At 38.5% G+C, this 21,348-nt stretch overlaps 1 protein-coding gene across 1 annotated transcript; it reads left to right on the top strand.

The window, feature by feature from the left end:
* Window positions 1-68: 68 nt before the first annotated feature.
* LOC143275843 (negative elongation factor A-like) lies at window positions 69-20,993 on the top strand. The gene is made up of 10 exons (XM_076580135.1): window positions 69-276; window positions 3,295-3,496; window positions 4,119-4,280; window positions 4,903-4,992; window positions 6,221-6,384; window positions 6,749-6,812; window positions 8,891-9,024; window positions 10,287-10,922; window positions 12,000-12,099; window positions 15,106-20,993. Exons 1-10 carry the CDS (start codon window positions 76-78, stop codon window positions 15,282-15,284), a joined length of 1,932 nt encoding a protein of 643 aa, XP_076436250.1. The 5' UTR covers window positions 69-75; the 3' UTR covers window positions 15,285-20,993.
* Window positions 20,994-21,348: the final 355 nt, after the last annotated feature.

Raw genomic sequence — 21,348 nt, 5'->3', positions numbered from 1 at the left:
CCTTGTGCAGAACACAACGCACTCGTATCATTTCCTCCAATCACATTCAGCCCTTTTGCACTAAACGCTTTCAACATGGCGGCTGGTGACACCGCGCACTGGTTGCAAAATAAATTGGGATTAACGGATGATTTGTGGTCTGGAAGGACTATTTGTGCCCAATTAAGCGCTGATCGTCTGCAGAGCATAAGGGAATGCTTTCCTACCTTATTTCCACACGTGAAAGTGAAGTTGCTACTGTCTTTTCTTCATCTACCACGACGGAATATTGAGCAAGTAAGACAAGATCGTTTTTCGCATGTGATTGTAAACAAACAGCTAACTTCAACTGGTGTTCAAGACTTCATGTGAAACTGAAATTTCTTGTGCAGCATATTTTAAAGGAGTTAGTTGAATCGTGGTTATCATAAAATAACGAATGCTATAACTTAGAACTCCGCACAGGTAAAAAAAACAATGGTGTATGAAAGTGCCCAGTCCCGAAGTTCAACAGTCCAAGACAACATTCCAATCGGTAAACTGGAGACGTTGAAACGGTTGAGTTCGAGACAGTGCATGAGTCTATCTAGTAGATAGATGCTCAGCATTGCGTACTGCACAAACAGTAAAATGACGGACTGTTTAACAGTGCAGTTTGTTGATTTTTTTTAAATTGTTTTTTGTTGTTTGTTTGTTTGTTTTAGTTTGTTATTGTTTTTATCGCCTTTCTGAATCAGTGAATGATTACTCTTCAGTTATTGTGATAGTGATTGAGGGATTGAACACAAATATTTCGGAATTTTAAAAAAGTCAGGTGGATGTTTTTTGTTTGTTTGAATTGGGAGGGGGGATGGGTTGGGGGGGGGGGGGGGGGGGGGGGTTGTTGTTAAATGATAATTAAGCAACTCATTCATTAATGCAAGTGCTATGGATGAGACACTAGCCTTTAGCCAGTTTAGGTTTCCTTCATCAGTTCATGTCACATTTGACTGGTTCACCACAAAACCAATGGGTCATTTTCAAAATTAATGGGTCAGGAAAAACCACCCCTTGTTCTCACCCCATTGGGCCACCTCTCTTGCCCCCTTTTTTTATTTTTTATTTTTTTTTTTTTAGTTCTGAATTTGTACTGTCCATCACACCTGTTGGCATGTGGAATGGTATTTATTATGTATATTGTGTGTGTGTCAGTATGTAGAGACCATATGTGCTAATGTTGCTGTCATGATCAGCATGGAAAAGAACATAGTCACATCTAAACATTATTTTGCAATGCTGAAACACTGATTTATGCTGACTGCTCAGAATGTTCACATCAACTGATCAAGGTCCAGTTAATATAAAATTTAGAATTTAAAAAAAGTAGAAGCAGAAAATAAAAAGCAGTAGAGCTGTAATACCTCAGATCTACATTGTAACCATCACTTGCATTAGTCTAATACCATTGTTCTAGATAAGCACTTTTTTCTACTATGTGTGAATCCAAATCTTAACAGTTGCTAAATATTCACATATTCCTAAAGTACCATGCCAGCATAATGATAATGTGCAGACCTGTTTAATTTCATTTCTGTGTATACACAAGATGGTGAATGCACTTACAGATAATGTTATCCAGATCTAAGTATATGTGTAAGTTGGGTTGTCACTTGTGGAAACTTGAACATACCCCAAAATCAGTATCAGTAAATGAGGAATTCAAGCAGGCGTCACTGCGTTTGTACAAATCCATATATGCTAAACCACATCTGCTAAGTAGATGCCTGACCAGCAGCAGAACCCAACGCACTGAAAACAAAATATAACTCTTTCACTGCCATGTTTCTCTCAGTCACAGGCTAAGGTTCTAGTCAAAACAACATTATCAATGGACTGATCACTTCAAACTTGGTTGGGGGTAACCGTAAAGGTCAGTCATTGCTCTATTGGTGGGAAACTGGCTGCAGCTGTCAAGCTTTCTTACAATGTGAAAAATGGTCTTATCAGCATGATCCCACAGTGTCAACTAAAGTTACCTAAAGACCTATGGTGATACACTGTCCTGTCAACTAGTTGCTTATGGCAGTGAAAGAGTTCAATGACAAAATGAGAATGGTGCTGCATGTAAAAAGTGCACTTGTAGGTGTATGTATCTTGATCAGATCTTGATTTTACAGAAAAGGATCACATTCTTGCATAACATCAGTGAAGTAAACGCGTAAGTTGCCCACAAACTGACATAGACTGTAGAAATCACAGTTTCAGACTCTCCAGGCATTCAGTTGCAACCAACAATTCTGAGTTCTCAATCAGTCTTTCTCGGCATTGATCGGGCAGCGCCTTTCAGTGGCATGCTCCATGATGTTATTCATGTTCTACATAGAGATATATGACATCCTCTATTGAGGAGACTGGTGGGGTGATAAAAAGCTAAATTGGTATTGTAATCTGCTGCAGCTTGCAATACTTAATATAATTAAATGACTGTGTTTTTTGTTGACATACCATGTTTCATTTCCAGTTTAGGTACAAGTATTGATTTTAAAAATAATATTATAAAAAATTACATTTGTCTGCTGTATACTGAACTCCAGAGAAACAGCAGTGACTATTTTATTTATATTTTTCAGTTTGAAACTGCAGTCGTATTTGTTTTACATGAGAGTAAGAAAAATCTACAAAAGCCCCCCCTTTTTTTTTTTTTTTTACCATATGACTGATTTTACAAAAATCTTATCAAGTCAAGTGACTGACTAGCTGCCACATCAATGGGTCATACTGTCATTATGCGTTGATGACCAATGACCGACATGAAACTTAAACTGTGGTGTAAAACCGTGTATTCATGTTATGACTCAAACACCTTTAATAGAAAATCTTAATGTCATCTGTTTTGTATTTTTTCCTCAGATGTTATAAGGTCGTGTTGCTTGCTTATTGAACTAAGCAGTATTCAATCAGTTCAGTGTGTATGAATTGTTAGTGTTACGTAACTTAACAATGTTTTGTTTGTTTGTAACTGACTGAACCATTAAACTTCTTTTGATCAAATTATGAATAGTGGATACTGTAAGAAATGTAACCCATTTTGTCAAAACTGTTTTGCAATAAATTTATTTTCTCATGACTGCCTGGCATGCAGTACAACATGAAGCTTGACACAGTGACAGAGCTTATGACCTGCATATAATTTGTTTTTAATGTGTTGATTTTTTTTTTTTTAATACATGCATGCATACACACAGTTCAGATTTTTCTAATGTTTTATTATTTTTAATGTGTCATGAATTTACTGTTGTAGAGAAACTAAACAGATGTAACATTACTATTTTTCAGTGGCAGGATGAGCTGAAGGCAATCATCAAACTAGCTCTGTCAGATGGTCCAATGAAAGAGGGGGGTAAATCCATAGAGGACAGCTGGGTCACTATGGTGGGCAAAATCCTGCGTCACTTTCCAGAGACAGGAGCTCTTAATCTTGATCTTGAAGAGGAAAGTGACTACTTCAAACACATGCTTGAATCTCTCAAGCATACAGGTAAATCACAAATGATAATAGGTCCACTTGCTATGAATGTATGATTGTCATTTTTACTTTGCTTGAACTACTTAGTTGAACTTTTTAAAGTCAAACTGACTGTGATTCAAGGTGAGGTATTGTAATTTTTCTGTAAGTCATTTATTTCTCATGGATTATAGAATCAGAGTTCAGTTTTTATTTCATTGACTAAGATGATTAAATCACTGGCATCATCTACTTGAACATAAATGTCTGATTGAGCATAGATGTATACCTTTACTGGCTTTAGCTATGTCGTGTATGAGAATAATGTTTTCAAAATTTCATTCATTACAAATCATAAGGGAAATTCACTAATCAGAAATTCAATGTCTCATATGGCAGTATGACTATGAGGTCTTGATAATTGATAGACATTCGGAACAAGACATCTTGTATATGTAATTTATATGACTTTGTTACACTTGCAGTGCACAGCAACAGATTTTATCAGATATATACACTTTTTTTGCTTTTGAATGACACAACAAAACTGAGGTGTTTTTTTTTTTTTGGGGGGGGGGTCCTTATTTATCAGTATGCACACTTTTTTGTTTTAATGGTGCAACAAAATTAAGGATGTTTTTTTGTGTGTGTGCAGCTGAGAGAGTTGGAGGTGGGGCCATGCTTCCTCTGGAGTGCCAGTACCTGAACAAAAAGGCCTTGGATCACACCACAGGCCAGATTCCACAGTTCACCAGATACTTCCAGATCAAGCGCAAACCTAAGTCTGCCACTCTGAGGGCTGAGATTGTTTCTAAATGTACGTTATCTTCCCCCCCCTCCCCTCCACTTTACATCCCAACTACACTCATTGCATTGGGAGCATGTTTTGTCTTTTCTCCTGTTAGTGTTACTTTCCATTACTTATATCTCCATACGTTGCCTGATGAACCTCCAAGTAAAAATAAAAACTAAAGTGATCATCTAGCTTTAAAATGTATTCCAAAATTTACAGAGGCTTTATGGTGATGATTACCCTTTGATCCTGCTAATGATGCAGATTTTTATATATACAGGTTATTTGCCAGTCTGAGTGTTTCACTAAACTGCTCTCCCCCACAGTTGCCTTTTAGCATTCTTTATATCAGAGTTTTAGTTTTATTGTTGTTTCCTTCTCCCTCATAAACAAGACACTTTTATTTTATTTTTATTTTACTTTCATCAAACTTATCAAAGCTGTTGCATATTTCAAATCAAATCATCAGTTTTCAGGCTGAATCAGTGAATGTGTATGTAAAGTAATGAATTTTTGTCTTCTGTACATATGATTGAAGTTTTTATATAAAAATAATAGAATGTGAGAATGAACAAAATTTACATGCTGTCCTTTTTTACTTTTTTTTTTTTTTTTCATCTGTTTTTCTTTGTCATGTCAATTGCAGCTAGTGAAGTAGCAGCCAACAAGAAGAAGAATATGCCCAACAGTGTGCCCATCAAGTCTCGCAGTTTCTTGAAGAAAATGGATACTACAAGTTAGTATCTGGTTGCGCAGGGTTTGTTTTTTTTCTGTTCGTGTGTGGTCCACTGCATGGTGTAAATGAGTATGTAGAATGTGTCACAGTGTGCATGTGTAAAAACTAAATTCATTTTCTCACTTGCTGTTATTTTTCTGTGGTTAGTTACCATCAAATTTTAGTCTTCGAAACTGAGCTGAAAGCATCTTAGATATTGACAGACTACAATTGGCAAAACATGCAAAGAGAGGCGCAGAAAAGAAACCTTATTAATAAACATAGAAATTTTGTGCTTGTTATGAATAGCAACATGATCTAATCAGGCACACCACAAAAAGAGATTACAGGTTAACAAGAGCTCCTGCTCATTTTGAAAATGAAATTAAGAAGAAGAAAAAAGCTTACAAAACAAGCCAATGCAAACGTGCTCAAATTTACTTTGCTTTGCCATCTAATTGCTGATTTGGACTCAAGCCGCATCATCACCTGCTACTGATTTCTGACTCTTGACTGAGTTTTCTTCTTGCTGGAAGCTAAAATAGTAAAGACTTAACTGACAAACATTCCCATCTCATTCACATGCCACTCTCTGTGTGTGTGTATGTGTATGTGACTAGTTTTAGTCCATTGACTATCATTGTGAAGTTAAATTTGCAAACCAGACACTTGGTAAAAGCTGGGGGAAGAATTACCTCCCTTGAGTTTTCTGGGTGTGGGATGGTGAAGTGTGTGTTGGTGTGTGACAGTATGTGAAAAGAGGAGGTGCACTGTTTCTCTCTCTCTCTGTTTCTGTCTCTTGATTTCTCTCTTTTGTCTCTGTCACCTTGTGTGAGTGTGTGTGTTGCAAACAAAATATTTTATGGGAGTATTTTAGCACAAGAGACAGAGTTGGATTTTACATAAGTGATTGTGTGTGTGTGTGTTGCAACATGAAAAGATTCTTATTTATGAGGGTTATATAAATGCTATTGCTAGTAGGAATATAGTATGGTGATATATATACCTACTGATTTTATTTTCAGTAGTTTGGGGGTGGGGTATGACTGAAGTAAGATCACAAGCATGGGTTTTACATTTTCCTGAAATTTTTCTCAGCATAGAGCAAAACAAAATGTGTTAGCAGTGAAAGGGTTTATCAGCAGTGGTCAATTTGTTCATCTTGGTTTTGTGATATATTTTTCAAAACAGTGGTCACTTTATCAAGAAGATGTAGTAGTGTAAGATTTGGTTTGTCTGTGGTTGCCAGCACCAATGAGGGGTATTCCCAGCAGAGCTCCACCATCGTCCAAGTTTCACTCATCCCCCAGCAGTTCGAAACACGCATCCGGCCCCTCGGTGACAGTGACACCACTGGGCAACACATGGGTCACCAACAGACCCGGCGTCAACCGCAAGGAGGGAGGAGTGAAGGTAACCTTTGTGTCAAAGTTTCTGTCTGTGTGTTTACCTATTGGCATGATTGTGATATTTCGTCAGAGATCAGAATGTGCCACCATGAAGTATTGAAGAAGGAAATATAATTGAAGAAACAAGAATAGAATCTAATAAGGAACTGTGCTTGTTTGTATACATGTGTATTTTTGCTCATTTTACTCTCATGTGTGTTTGCATGGTGGGTTTTGGAGGCTTTGTCTTGAAGTCCAGTCTTCCTACCACCCTTACCAGTGATCATTCAGCTTTGACAAAAATAGTATTTTCAGGTTTGTTAATATAATAGTTATCTTGCCAGATTGTTTTTCCATTGTAGTTACTGTTGTGTTTGTTGTGGTTGCAGTTTTTGGACATTGGAGAACAGCCAGTGGGAGCCAGAGAAGCCAAGAAACGCAAAAGACAAGCTGGTAATGTACATTCCCTGATAAAAGGCATATGGCATGCAAATTATGTATATTTAACCTTTTCCTCGCCAGAGGTGCAGAGATAGCTCACTGTACAACCCAGCTAAGCAGCAGTACACTTCTGTCTAAACCAGCTGTGCAGGAGAGGGGAAAATGTGTCACTACCATCCCACTTTAACCAGCTATAACTTCGCTTCTACTCATTCAATCTTCTTCATTCATAGCTCATTTTAAAGGGCAATGAATGCAAATTATGATAAGCATGTTTATTTGTATGCACACATTGACTGAATTTTGAAATCAGTTGATGAAAATGAAAAAGTATGTACTTTTGAGTAGTTTTCACATATTCTTAGTTGTTTTAAGCATAAAATACACCATTTCAAGTGAAAAATGAATACACAGACTGGGAAATACAACTGGAAACATAGACAGAACACAGTGTAATAAATTGTGCATTGACCTATGTGCAGAGATGAGAAGAACGCGCGCGCACACACACGGACACAAACACACACACACACACACACACACACACACACACACACACACACACACACACACCAGCACACACATACTCCAGTCCAGTTGGTATCCTCCTTTGATGTATTATAATTAATGTTGTTATTTATATTTACATTGTTGTGGGTTAATACATGTTGATATGCATATACATATTCTCCCTCCCATGACACCTCATTCAATACACACCACAATCTCTTTAGACTTTTTCTTATAATAATATACCTTTCCTCTGATACATAACATGAACACTTTTTTACACTAATATTCACATGCATTCTCTTTCCTTTATCCACTACTTTACTCCTTTCCATCTTAAAACACTTATAGTGAATAGACGTTAAACTGAAGATAATACACCAGCAATTCCATTAGGGAAAACACCACCACCACACACTCATTCTTGACCAGTCTGGCGAATTCTTCTCCGCTGTCACTGTGAGCAACTGGCACTTCAGCAGACGAATTACCGTCTAAATTCATTTGCAGTGCCTCCGTGATGTTGTAAACACTCTTTCTTCATTTCATCCATTCCAGTAAATAGAATAATGAAAGGCTAATTTCTCATCCATGTTGATCCAACAGTCTTGTGCCAAACATTACGCATTACTTAGATGTGAGAACATTTTGTTGGTTTGATCAAATCAAGTGCACTGTGAAAAAAACATTAGCAAAACAAGATTCACTCCTGTTTTCCGGGTGTACCAATGTATCTACGGCCCCATATACCAATATATGTATTTCACACTTAACCTAACCCCCATATACCAGTATATGTATTTCACACTTAACCTAACCCCCATATACCAGTATATGTATTTCACACTTCCTAATTTACACATTACAAAGACAAATGATGCAGATATGTTAAAGTTGTTTTTTCTTCTTCTTTTTTTTCCTCCTCTTTTTTTTTCTTTCGAAACTTGGTCCCCTGAAATTGCCAAATGATAAGTAACCTCAAGTTAAAGTATGAAAGATGTAGCATTACCTGCACTGTTGACAAAAGGGAAAACACTATAAAAATAAAAAATAAAAATAAAAATTTAAGAAAAAGTACCCAACTTCGTGTTTTAGACCAAATCGATGTCTGTGTATTTAGAAATAGTAGTCAGGTGACCGGTATGTTTTCTGTCAGACTTGCTAATTGGGCATAACCTCCCACTTAAAGGGGCTTAGTGACATCAGGAACCATTGGAAGACTGTGAAGCATGAAGGAAATGCTTCAGTTGAAGACTGGAAACCAGTGATAATATCTTTTGCAGGGAAATCAGCTTAATAATGGTTTTTGTTTTTTTTGTTTTTCTTTAAGGAATGTATATATCTTCTTCTTCTTCGTCGTAAGTGGGCTGCAACTCCCACGTTCACTTGTATGTACATGAGTTGGCTTATACGTGTATGGCCGTTTTTACCCTGTCATGTAGGCAGCTATACTCCATTTTCGGGGGGGGTGTATATCATTACATGTGCACTTCCAAGCTGACTTGGTGACCAGCTTTGAAAGCTTATTCCAGCCCAGAAGTATAGATACATTTACTGATCATGGTGTACTTTGCTGGCAGATCTGGAAGCTCTGGAGCAACAAAAGAAGGCCAAGATGGAAGCAGCAGCAGCAGCAGCAAGTGCTGCCCCCAGCACTGTGCCACAGTCCATCACTCCTGACTATGCTGCAGGGCTTATGGCACCTGCAACACCAGTGAGTGACCGTTTCTTGCTTCTGTTGATTACATACATACAGTTCTTTAGTGGAGAAGTTTTGTGAGATGACATTTCTATAGACATAGTGGCAGAATTCTGTTAACCCTTTCACTGCCTGGGAAGTAAGTTTGCCAGGGATTTTTCACAAAGAACAGGGATTTTTTGTTGTTTTTTTCTTAATTCTGTACACATGATTAGTGGAGAGAGATCCATTTAAAGTATATATTTTCTGAAAGTTAAATGAATAAAGAATAAATTACTTTATGTTTTCGAGTTTTTTATTTTTCCAATTGTTTTAAAATCAGTGTTTTGATTTTTGTCAGATTTTCAGCTTGTTCAATCCAAACATTAATTTGGTCATATTTATTGCAATATAATATTAATAGTTTCTGGACAAATGGACAATAACTGTACACACAAATTATACTAAAAAAAACAAAACACACACACTAAGAAAAAGAGACATATACATGATCCATTGTAACTACTAAGTGATAACAACATAGATGTGATTGTCCAGTCCTTTCAGTCAAATCGGTTTTCTTGAAAAAAAAATTGTCATGCCCATCGGTGAAGTCTGACCCAAGAACTGTTTCATTTCAACATGTTTTTCTGTCCAAGGTGATAGTCTGGAGTACTTTTTTCTGCCTGCCCGGATTTGCCTGTACCTCCTGTAGTGTCTGCTGTGCATACAAATTGGTTTCCTCAACAAATTTCTGATTTAAATTATCATCTACAAAAATAGAAAAATTCAATGTGATGAAATTCTGTTTCATAATAATTCTACGGTGATGAAATTCTGTTACATATTTCTGTTGACATATTGTGATGAAATTATTTCTAATCTGATGAAATCCAAATATGGACCAAACTTACACTTTTATACAAACCTCGTTATTTAGTTGGACAGCAGTGTCCAGAGTTGACTTGAAGTAAGGTTGTCATTATCGTATAATCAGTGTGACCATTTTATACTCATATAACTTATTAGTGAAAGCATTCATGACCCTTTATATGCTTTCAAAGATCAGTTTTGTTTGTATTCTGTTGGTTTTGCAATTAATTTTGTGTGTGCATGTCCTGTCTCCTCTTATGCTTGATAGTTGCCTTTTTTTATTTTTTGTTGTTTGTTTTGAAAATAACACATCCTATTCGCTGCTATGCCTGTTTGTTCGTTTGTTTCAGAAAATGACATTGCCTGTCTGCTGTTATATAATGAGATATGCCTGATTTTGTTTTGTTTGTTTTTTTTTTGCTCAGAAAATGCCGACGCCTTTGCTGAGCACCACAGCCACTCTGACAGTACAAGGACCAAGCTATGTGCCGAGCACGGCACGGGCCCAGCCAACCCAGACAACAGCGGCAACCTTGGGGGGGGTGGGGGCGCTATCCACCCAGCAGCAGGCTCGGAACAAGCTGCAAAACACACTGCAGAACACGTTGGTGGCCACCACCACCACAGTGGTGCGACCCACCACCGTCTCCCTCACCACCCAGACCGTCACTGCTGTCAGCACCATCGTGGCCACGGCCAAACCTACCGTTGTGACCGCCGCAGCTGCCACCACCACGGCCGTGTCTGGGCCTCCAACTCAGCAGCCCACCACCATCATTGTGCAAGCGTCGCCTCAGCTTCTCAAGCAGCAACAGGGACAGAAACTGGTGGCCACTCAGGTGCGACTGCCTGCTGGGGTACAGCTGAAGGGCCAACCAGGGGTAGTTGGGGCTCAAACTGTGCAGGTGAGACTAGCAGCCCCACCTGTCACCGTCACACCACAACAGCCGCAACAACAGCCACAGCAGCAGCAGCAACAACAACCGCAGCAGCAGCAGCCAACACTGTCTACTGTGGCAACACAGGCGACTGCGCAGCCCAAGAAGGGCTTGTCTCTGACTGTAAGTGTGGCTGTGAATTTAGAATATATCAGTTTTCTTACCTTTTGACCTGTAGAGAAGGAGTTATTTTGTTTAATGTCCCGTCACACATGCCAGTGATTGGTTATTTGTATTAATTTTTCATTTGAATGTTATCATTTGACCAGTGTTTGATTAGTTTTGCCTCCTTTTGAATTCTGCAGAAGGATTAAAACTGAAGCCTGAATTGTTAAAAAAAAACCTTGATCTTACAATACATTTGCCTCAGTCACTTGGATCTTGCATCATGTCTGCCTTCATTTGGTGAACTTTTCCAGTAAAAACAGTGAAAGGATAATGATTTTATAAGGATATATGCTGATTTTTTTGTTACAGACATTGGCTATTATGTTGTATATCCTGATGACTGTTGAATCTCAGTGGTAAACTTCATAGCTGTCTTATTACGTCTGTTTTTTGGAGGGTGTTCAACGATGAGAAAAAACTATTATTTGTAATTATTTGTGTAGTTTACACATTTTTTGGGTTGGTTTGTTCAGAATGTATCTGATGTATAATTTTCATGCTTCAATAAAATTGGTATCTACTTGCTGGCAATACATCCTCCTCCTCCCAGCCCTCTGAGTCCCCTCTGCTCCCCTCCTTCCAAAGAAATAAGAAGTGAATCATTTGCAACCCTGCATTCTGTTGATGCCACCATTTCCACTCATAATTTCATTACCAGTCATTATGAGTGAAATATAAGTAACATATTCTAAAAATATATTTCATTGTGGCAAGGTTAGGTACAATTGCAATCAAACATTGTTTTGTTACTCTCAGATAATGAAAATGCTTCTGTCAACTCTGGTTAGGGATTGGTAGGGGTGATAAGTAGAAGATATTTGATAAATGAAACTTCTTAATTTTTCTACCTGGGATTTAAAAAAAAAAAAGAAAGAAAAAAAAGGGATTCTAATTCAGAAACAAAACTGCTTACTTTTTTTAATTTTTTTTTTATTAAATATGAAATATAATAAAACTTCTTAATTTGTCTATCTGAGATTATAAATAACTGATTCTGACACTAAACTGTTTACTGTTTTTCTCCCTACACAGCGTGACCAGATGATGGAAGCTCAGGAAATGTTCCGAGTGTCCAACAAGGTGTCCCGGCCAGAGAAGGCTCTTATCCTGGGCTTCATGGCAGGATCAAGAGGTAGAACTTTGTTGTTTATTTTTTCAATCTTTTGTCAACCTGCAGAGAAGCATTTTTCATCATGTGGCATATATATATATATCACAACATACATGTTACACTTATTAACACAGTCTATATATTCCAACTTCATGGCAGATAGATCAGTAGAACTTTGTTTCTGTTCTCAAACTTCTGACAACCTGTAAAGAAGCATTGTTTATTATATGGCCTATGTATCACAACAAATATGTTACACTTATTAACACAGTATATAGCTGATACCCAAACAAATATAAATATTGCACTTTCATCATGGCTGATTTCTAAACAAAGCTGACGTGTATGGCTGTTGAGCAAGAAGAAAGCTGCTGTGTGAAAAGAATGACAGGAATGTGGCTCTTTTATCTTAATTTTCTTTCACAGTTTGTTTGCATCTCTTGTTCTGTAGTTATGCATCATGTTCGTTATATTTGTATACTGAATAGATAATCATCTTAAATAGAATGACCTGAATGCCTGTCTCAAACAGTGGTTTTGTTGTGTGGTGTTTTTTTTTAACCTCTGCATTTACTCCCTTTCTCCAAGTCCTCTTCTTCTTTTGTTCATGGACACCCCAGTCTCTGCAGTGAGGGCAGCTGTATGCTACAGGACCTCTTTACAGCCATAGAGCTTCCGAGTCACTGGATTGGGGTCAGGCCAGTACCTCTTCTTGAGCACCTCATGAAGGGGGCAGGACTGCAGCAGGTGATCTGTTGTCTGGCTGTCAGTCCCACAGGGGCACCGTGCTAAGTGAACAATGCGGAATTTAGTGTATAAGTGGTGGTTTATGTGGTTGCAGCCTGTCCTGAGTCTGAACACACACGTGTTCCCGCCTTGTCTGCAGGTAGTAGGGGTCTGTCCTTTTGAGGCATGGATGCTGTTGCGTCCATTTCTTCTGTTGCTTGGCTTTGTTGATGGTATTTACCTCAGAGCAGCAGATGGACCTGTCCACCTGTTCTTGTGTAGTGCCTTCCTTCATGAGGGAGTCAGCAGTCTTGTTGCCCAGCACATGGCAGTGAAAGGGAATCCCTTGCAGGACGGCAATGGCTGGTAGCAAAGCAGATCTTTTCATCTCTGCCTCCTGGGTACTGAATGTAGATTTCTGTCCACCATTTTGTACAGCTTCCCCAGCAGAGTTGTTAGTATAAACATATGAGTCCAGGACTTGGATAGTGGGTCTGGAGGTGCTGAAGGGTAAGTGACTTTTTCTCAGGGCCTCTTTTAGAGTCTGGGGCCCACACCAGGGATGTTGGACTGAACGTAGCTGGGTATTCCCACTCCCAATGCAGGGACACCCTGACACCGAGGGATCTCTTTGGGGTCATGGTCAAGGATGTCTCTGTGTTGTCGTGCAAGGGTCCTGCTCTGGTTGACAAAGTTGCTTCTCTTGAGTCGCCCCTTAGTTGGCTGGGACAGTTGATCTTTCATGGGATGATCATGCAAACGCTTGAATTTGGTTTGGTAGTGGAATCTGGGTCAGGAGCTTGGCATCTCTGTGATCCTCAAGAGGCTTGAGCCCTGTGACAGTTTTAACCCCTAGGCTGCCTGCATGACGAGATAACTCGTCATGGCAAGCATGTATGCTTCGCTGCCTGCATGACGAGATAACTCGTCATCGAAATATTCTGACTTTTCCCTGGTTTGCATTCACTTCCTTGGCAAAAATAGTGGTAGCTTTAGCCTGGGGAATCTCTCTAGATTCTATTCATAGCTAGAAACCCCATCTACGTCATGAAGCAGTCCTTTATTTGAACGTTTTGGTTGGGTCACTGTGTTTGCCTGACTTCTCTCCTCGCTCGCTCAACAAAATGTCGGACTGACGCCGTGCTCAAGACATGCGATCGTGACGAACTAAATCAACCATGATTTCTTTCTTTAGCTGATGCTCAGAAAGAATTGAAGCGTAAATTCGAAGGAGAAGATAGAGATGAACATTTATAGGACGATCTGATAGAAAATAAATGAATAATGAAGAGAGTGGTCAAGATGCGACTGTCAGTGAGTGATGCCGGCTGTACAGATGTTAGCAGACGACAGATGACCGAATTAGCAGCAGAGCGATATTCTTGGCACGCAGCCAACGCGGTCTGATGAGAACTGAATCAAGTGACCGTGTGAGAGGGGTGAAGAGGGGGGGGGGTGGAGACTGAGGGGGCGTGGCCTCAAATCCATCTTATCACTTGGAGAAGTCACAATGTATTGTGTATCTATGTCTTAAAAAAAAAATATATATATATATTGTGGTTGTTCTAGTATGATTTTGTGTTTGCAGATATCCATTTGTCCAGAAAATATGATGTTTTTGTGCAAATTACCTGACTAATGTTTGTAATGAACAAGTTGAAAATGTGACAAAAAACAAAACACTGATTTCAAAACAACAGCATGTCACTAAAAATATATAAAATGGGAAAATAGCATGTGTTTTGTATTCTTTATTCATTTACCTTTCAGAAAATATATACTTTTATGGGTCTTTCTCCAATAACAAAGAGCACAGAATTTTTGGAAAATTTATACCCGTTTTTGGGGAAAAAACCCTGGCAAATAGATTTCACTTAAATCTTATTTTCCTGGCAGCGAAAGGGTTAAGCTCCAGTATTGGCAACGACTTCATGGGCCTGGTGATGATGGGGGTTGTCTGGTTCTGCACTAGCTGACCTGATCATAGCTGGACTTGGTTGTAGTGCCCCATGCTGTTGTACCATCCTCAAGCACTGGCCTTACTCTTCCAGTGTAGGGTCATGGTGTCTGCGCCCCAAATAGCTCCTGCCAGCTTCTTCATGAGGACAGCTTCTTGATTTTTCTTAATGCCTCCATCACTATGTCTCTTTTCCCTCACTCTTTCTTGCTCCCCCCACCTCCTCTCTCATTGATGTGGGATTTTGTGTATCATGATTATATCATTAACATAAACTACACTCTACAGCCAGCTTTTTGCTGATAAAAAGCACAAGATTGTGACACATGTTTTGCTTGTTCCAGAAAACCCATGCCCACAGCAAGGCAGTGTTCTGAACATCAAACTGAGTGAGAATGAAGAGGTGGTGGGTCAGGCTGATGGGACTCAGAAAACAGTGATGGTGGACACTTACTTCCAAATGAACTATGATACAGGCGAGTGGAAACGCTTCAAGAAATATCGAGCAGGGGAAGCTTCCTGACACGACCAGAAGTCGTAGTTGTGGATCCAACTCCTCTGCAGAACAAAGTGAACTTGTTCATTTGAAAGACTGCTTCTGTGAACCTGATGCTAAAAGTGAACAATGTTATGTGCTGCCAGCTGTAGAAACTGTGTGTTACTTGTGTGTGAGGAGGGGGTGCCTGGCTGGAAGAGAGAAAAGGTGTGTATGTATGTGTGTGGAAAGTCTTTAGGTTGAGGGATGGATTCCAACACTGGCCAGAAACACACATTTTAGTATTGTCGTTTACTGTCTCCTTTTCTTATGTTTGATATTCTCCAGAAATTGCAATGTAGTTTTGAATTTAGAAATGCTAGCTGCTGTGTCGTTCACATTTTGAGAGGTCATATATATATATATACAGTATTATCAGGTGGCATTAATATTTCATTGGTTTGGCCTCATAAGATCTAGTAGCCTTGCTAAAACAGTCCTCCAAGGAACTGTTGAAGGAGAGGGAGACAGAGGGCAAGACAGAAGAAAGCAATGGAATGACAACATTGCAGAAAGGACAGGAAAACTATTTGCAGTGACTCGGGCTTTGACACACAGCTGACAGTCCTGGAGAAATGTGGTGAATACATCTTCTGTGCAACGCCCCAATGACTCTTCTACTGACTTAAGGTGTTTTTTTGTGTTTTTTATTTTATTTCTTCTTCTTTTTTTTTTCTTTTTTTTTTTTTTTTACAACATATGTGGTGTAGCATATATGAATCGGTCTGCACACTCAACACCTTGAAAATTAAATTGAAACAAAGTTAATGGAGTAGAAGATGATTGATATATCCCATTTTGAAACATGTGAACCTGTAGACTTGTTGCCCCAACTTTCAGCAACCTGGATTTTCTGCCACTATAAACAGCAACATACATTTTTCAGTGGAAATTTGAACAGCAGTATTACATTAATTTTTAGTTAACTGGTAAAATAAATACCAATTGACGTTTTCTTTCTTGAAGTATAGCTTTTATGTGGGATTTTTTTTTTTTTTTTTTTTTTTTTTTTTTAATGAACAGTCAAGTTAGTTTTATTTTATATGAAAAAGTAAAGTTAGCTCCAGTTTTGTGAAAAGTATAAGAATGTTTGAAGAGAATTGGGGAGGGGTAGGCACTGTGTCTCTCTAACAGTAAATAGTTGGGCTTACAGACCCACAAAATAAACAGGATTTCTGACTTGTTAAACAAAGGCAGGTTATGCTGAAATTTGTTGCTTCTAAACCGAAGTTGTACAAACTATTTCTTTGTTGTAACCGCGGCTGAGTCAAAATCAGTTTGAGACCCAATTCTGTCATACATTTTTATGATCAACAGAAAAGACTTCTTATAATCCACTGACTGAAATCAATTAGCATTTACAATTTTCAGTTACTGCCTGTTTTGGGAAAAAAATTGATAATAATCTAGTTTTGAGATGAGAATCAAACAGTGTTTAAATACCTTCTTGTTGTCAGTTGCTGAGTGTTACGTGAATAGATTACTATACAGGTTCTTACAACTTGAAATTCAGTTGATTCATCTTCATTCAGTTTTATAATTTTTTGCAAAACTTAACTTTTTGTCTAAAGTCCCCTTGCGGAGCAGTGTTTTCTTTGCAGTTGGCTGGGCTGTACCAGCTGCATGTACACATATAGGCTGTGCACAAATATGAGTTGGGAAACATTTGAATGATAAGATAGCTTCATTTGATTAGTGTTTGGATACAGTACAGTGATCCACAAACATTGTTTGAAGTTTAACAAAGGCTAGAATATCAAAACTGACCTTCATAATGTAAGATGCAGCCATGGACAGTCCATAGTGTGAAATAATTGATTGTTATGTTCAAGTGTATGACTGTTTTCCACTGACTACAGATGTCACAGCTGTCATGTATCCCAAAATTCCACAGCAGGCTTGACATGTTTTCAGACATGATTTTGTGATTTGTTAACAGTGAATATTAATATTGTGCATTTATTTGAATGGGATAAATGTCCATGGTAATTACCATTTCATGTCAGGATAGATGTTTGTGATACTGAATAGTTATTGTAGTGAATCTGTTGATATTTTTTTTAAAGTAATATTTTTATGTCAAATAAATCCAGGACCTTGATAGAAAAATAGTAGCATGAAAAATTCTGATGGAACAGCAGAAATGTATCCTAAAGGAAAGCCAGCGATGATTGAAATAAAAAATTTTCACCTTAGATCTTTGTAGTATCTTTTAACCCCATCAGTGCCACAAATTATTCTGGCTTGTGCTTTTATTTGCCACAAATGTTATTGGTTGGAGAGGGTAAAAATTAATACAAAATTATAGCACAAAAGTACAGCAAGAATAACCCATCTTTTTTTAAAGACAAAATGAATAGATGTCATTTTCTGATTTAAGCTATAACACACTGGTTAGAAATAACCACAAATATGAGATAAACAAATGCTAGATAAAATTTTAGATATTTTTTTTATATGTGCTGTAGATTGTCAGTAAAAGCAGCTTAGATATCCCAATACATGAAAAAAAGTGTATCCATATCTGACACATAAAGTCCTGAATTATAATTCTTCTTCTGCGTTTGTGGGCTGTAACTCCCACATTCACTCATTGTACACAAGTGGATTTTTGCGTGTATGACTGTTTTTGGTGGTTGTTTTTTTTTACCTCACCATGTTGGCAGCCATACTCCGCTTTCAGGGTTGTGCATGCTGGGTATGTTCTTGTTTCCATAACCCACCGAACGCTGACATGGGTTATAGGATCTTCTGCTTGCGTATACACACGAAGGGGGTTCAGGCACTAGCAGGTCTGCATATATGTTGACCTGGGAGATCGGAAAAATCTCCACCCTTTACCCACTAGGCGCCATCACTGAGATTCGAACCCAGGACCCACAGATTGAAAGTCCAGCGCTTTAATCACTCAGCTATTGTGCCCGTCAAATTATTATAATTCAGACTTCTAGTATTCTACACAAACTCTTTTTCATATGTGCGTTCATGCGTGTGCGCGCACACACACACACACACACCATCCTATCAGTATCACACACATACACACTCTCTCTCACACACACACACACACATGCTCACACACACACACACACACACACACACACACACACACACACACACACACACACGCATATATACACAGTATGTATATGCACACACACACATGTCCAGCTTCCAGGTCTGCCTATGCCACGCCCGCTGATTTCATGCTCACTTTCAGACAATATCAAAGAGGTTAACGTGACCCATTTGCCACACAGTGCAGGATAATGAGTAATGCCTCGCTGGCATTCAATAACTGATTGCCTTCTACATTGCATGCATGCTTTGCCAAAACCATACCAGCCCAGCATTAAATATGTCACATGAAACTCTTCATCACTCTCCACCCCTCACTGCCCTAAATAAGTGAATAGTTTGTCTTAGAGTCCAACTGTAGGTCAGCCACAGAACTATTCTTGGCCTCCTGCATTGCTTTCACTCCTTTGGTGCAGGATCTATCTCTATCCCTCCCCTGTGCCCTTTGTGCAGTTAATGCAGATCGTCACCTTCACCTTCCATCTTGTCAAACAAACCATCTAAGAAGTTTTTCACAGCAATCACTAACCACTAATCTCATCGTCGTGAATGCTTTTACAAAACCTTTGCAACACCTCTGGAGACAAAATCTCAAAGTTTTGTTTGTTTTTTCAACAAGCAGCCGTTTCACGCGCTTAGGCTTGATTGTGATTATCAGATGCCACTTTGAAAGCATTGTCTGAATTTCTGAGAGGGGTGGTAGGTGCAAATAAGATCCTAGAATGACCATCTGATTAGATTTTGCTGCTTGTGAATGATTAAACTGATTTAAAGCAGACATATCCAGCGTTCCCACTGGTGTGTATTGGAAAACTGAATCTAAAAATAGAGGAAGGAGGATTCCTGCTTTGACAATCATAAATTTATTCATCATGGGGCACTTTCAGGTAATATAGAACTTCAAAAAAAGTTTCCATCATGGGGCACTGAAGAGGTTAGAATTACAGGTAAAAGCAAAATTGTTAAACATTCCACAGAATGAAGAAATAAACTGATCAGCAGACTAGAGTCTGCTTTTGCTGTCATTGGTGCCAGCCATCAACTTAATCTCAGTTTTTGTTGTTGTTTCTAGTCAGAGGGTGACAGTGAAAAGCCACTGGGAAAGCCAAGGAGATGGCTTGATTTGGAAGAGTTTAATGGTTAAGATAATAATGTCCTGAAACTTGTTCTTTTTCAGTTATTTTCTTTTTGTATTGTTTTGTGTGTATTGTTCTTTTTCAGATTTGACAGGGATTTATGTTAACCCTTTCACCGCCAAGCTCGCATTTATGCACAAGCGTGATAGAGGACCCATGTCACTGAAAGGTGATCATTCATTGGTCTGTTATCCATGAACCTACTGCTCTTAATGTTCGGTGGTAGGATAGGCCATATTTTCTATTCATTGCAGGGGGAATCCCCAGCTATTCTTAGCCACTGTCTTTTCTGTATTTGTAACACAAGGGAATTTTGTACTCTACATTGACTGGCGGTGAAAGGGTTAATGTGGTTGAATATTTAGTTAGGCAGACTTGATATGACTCGGTGCATTCAACTGGACTATAAGCAGCAATGTCAAATGTTAGATTTGGAAGAAAACAGGCTCTGGGGTTCGTAATTGGTCACTGCAACAGACTGCAGGAGACTGTTTTTTTCTTTCTTCCTTCTTAATGCAGGACATTGGTTTCTTTCCTTCTTTTTTTCTTTACTGTACTTTGCAGAATAAGTAAACCTACGGCAGTTTTGTTTTCCTGATTCCCTAGATTCTGTTCAGTCACTTAATTCCTCTCCAGTGGAGGTGGAGTATGGAGACATACCAGAGCAACCAGTTGGTGTGTGGTCATACTCCTGAAGATTTCTTGATTGCCAGATGCAGTTTCTTTTAAGTTGTGCAGAGAATGGTGAGTGTCTACAATTGATGTTTTGAACACCCTGAAAAGTCTTGCAAAAAATCTGAATGTATTGCTATATATGACAGATCTTACACCTCGTCCTACATTTGTTCTCATCTTACATGTGATGGTGGTGAGTCCTGTGATTTTCGTGTTGTTACTGATACCATGGGTTGATGGGGTTGTAACATTTGGAAAGGTTTGTTGTTGTTTTTTGGTCCCTCACAATGAGAAAACATCGACAGCCACTGCTGTCATTTGTAAGATGAGTTGCAAATCACTTCTGTTTTTCAGTCTGAATGGTTTAAAGTTTAGCATATAGTTATCTTCAGAAGTATAATATCTGGAAAAATGATGTAATTGTACTGAATGTGTAACCATAATTCTTTCAGTATGCTGTGAGATCTAACTCACTCACTGTCTCTGTCTCTCAGTCTCACTCTCTCTGTCTCTTTCCATCCACCTCTCTTTCCCTCTCTCTCTCTCTCTCTCTCACACACACACACACACACACACACACACACACACACACACACACACACACTTTTTCCTGTAATCACTCTGTGCAACAAGAAGAATAAAATTTTTTTTTTTTTTTGCATATGAACCAAGTTTGCATTAAAGATATGGCAAGCATAAAATCACAAAAAAATCAGCAGTTACACACATAATTGAAATACCCGATAACAAGAGTAGGCAAGTACACTGTGAAACATAAAATGAAAAATACACACATGACTGATAAAAACTGGTTCTGAAAATGTGTTCTTTGTGTGTGAAAGATGCAAGACTGGGCATTTTTTTTTGTGGATGATTAATGTACTAGGAAGGAAGGAGATGAAATATGTCTTATTCTCATTTTTGGTGATGCACACAAAGAAAACACATGTGCCTCCCAAAACTAATTCTGTGTTTAAATTAATTGAAAAGAATAGAATTCTTGTCTAGTCTGTGGCCCTCAGCGTCAGACTTTGAAGTTTTCTGTTTGCAAGGCATAGCACACAGATGAGAGAGAGTTCAAATTTCTCTTCACCCTCACGAAAAAAAACAATGAACAGGAAATGGAAGTGGAAAAGTGGATTGACATTGTGACTGAACAAGTA

This window comes from Babylonia areolata, chromosome 2 (assembly GCF_041734735.1).
Source record: "Babylonia areolata isolate BAREFJ2019XMU chromosome 2, ASM4173473v1, whole genome shotgun sequence".
Taxonomy (NCBI): domain Eukaryota; kingdom Metazoa; phylum Mollusca; class Gastropoda; order Neogastropoda; family Buccinidae; genus Babylonia; species Babylonia areolata.
The sequence above is the reverse complement of the archived record's forward strand: the minus strand, read 5'-3'. Positions and strand labels throughout refer to the sequence as shown.

Excerpts from the sequence above, each read along its gene's own strand:
- LOC143275843 (XM_076580135.1), top strand. The coding sequence starts at position 76 with ATGGCGGCTGGTGACACCGCGCACTGGTTGCAAAATAAATTGGGATTA. Across the intron at positions 6,385-6,748 it reads GCAAGGAGGGAGGAGTGAAG|TTTTTGGACATTGGAGAACA; the intron begins GTAACCTTTGTG and ends TTGTGGTTGCAG. Across the intron at positions 10,923-11,999 it reads AGAAGGGCTTGTCTCTGACT|CGTGACCAGATGATGGAAGC; the intron begins GTAAGTGTGGCT and ends CTCCCTACACAG.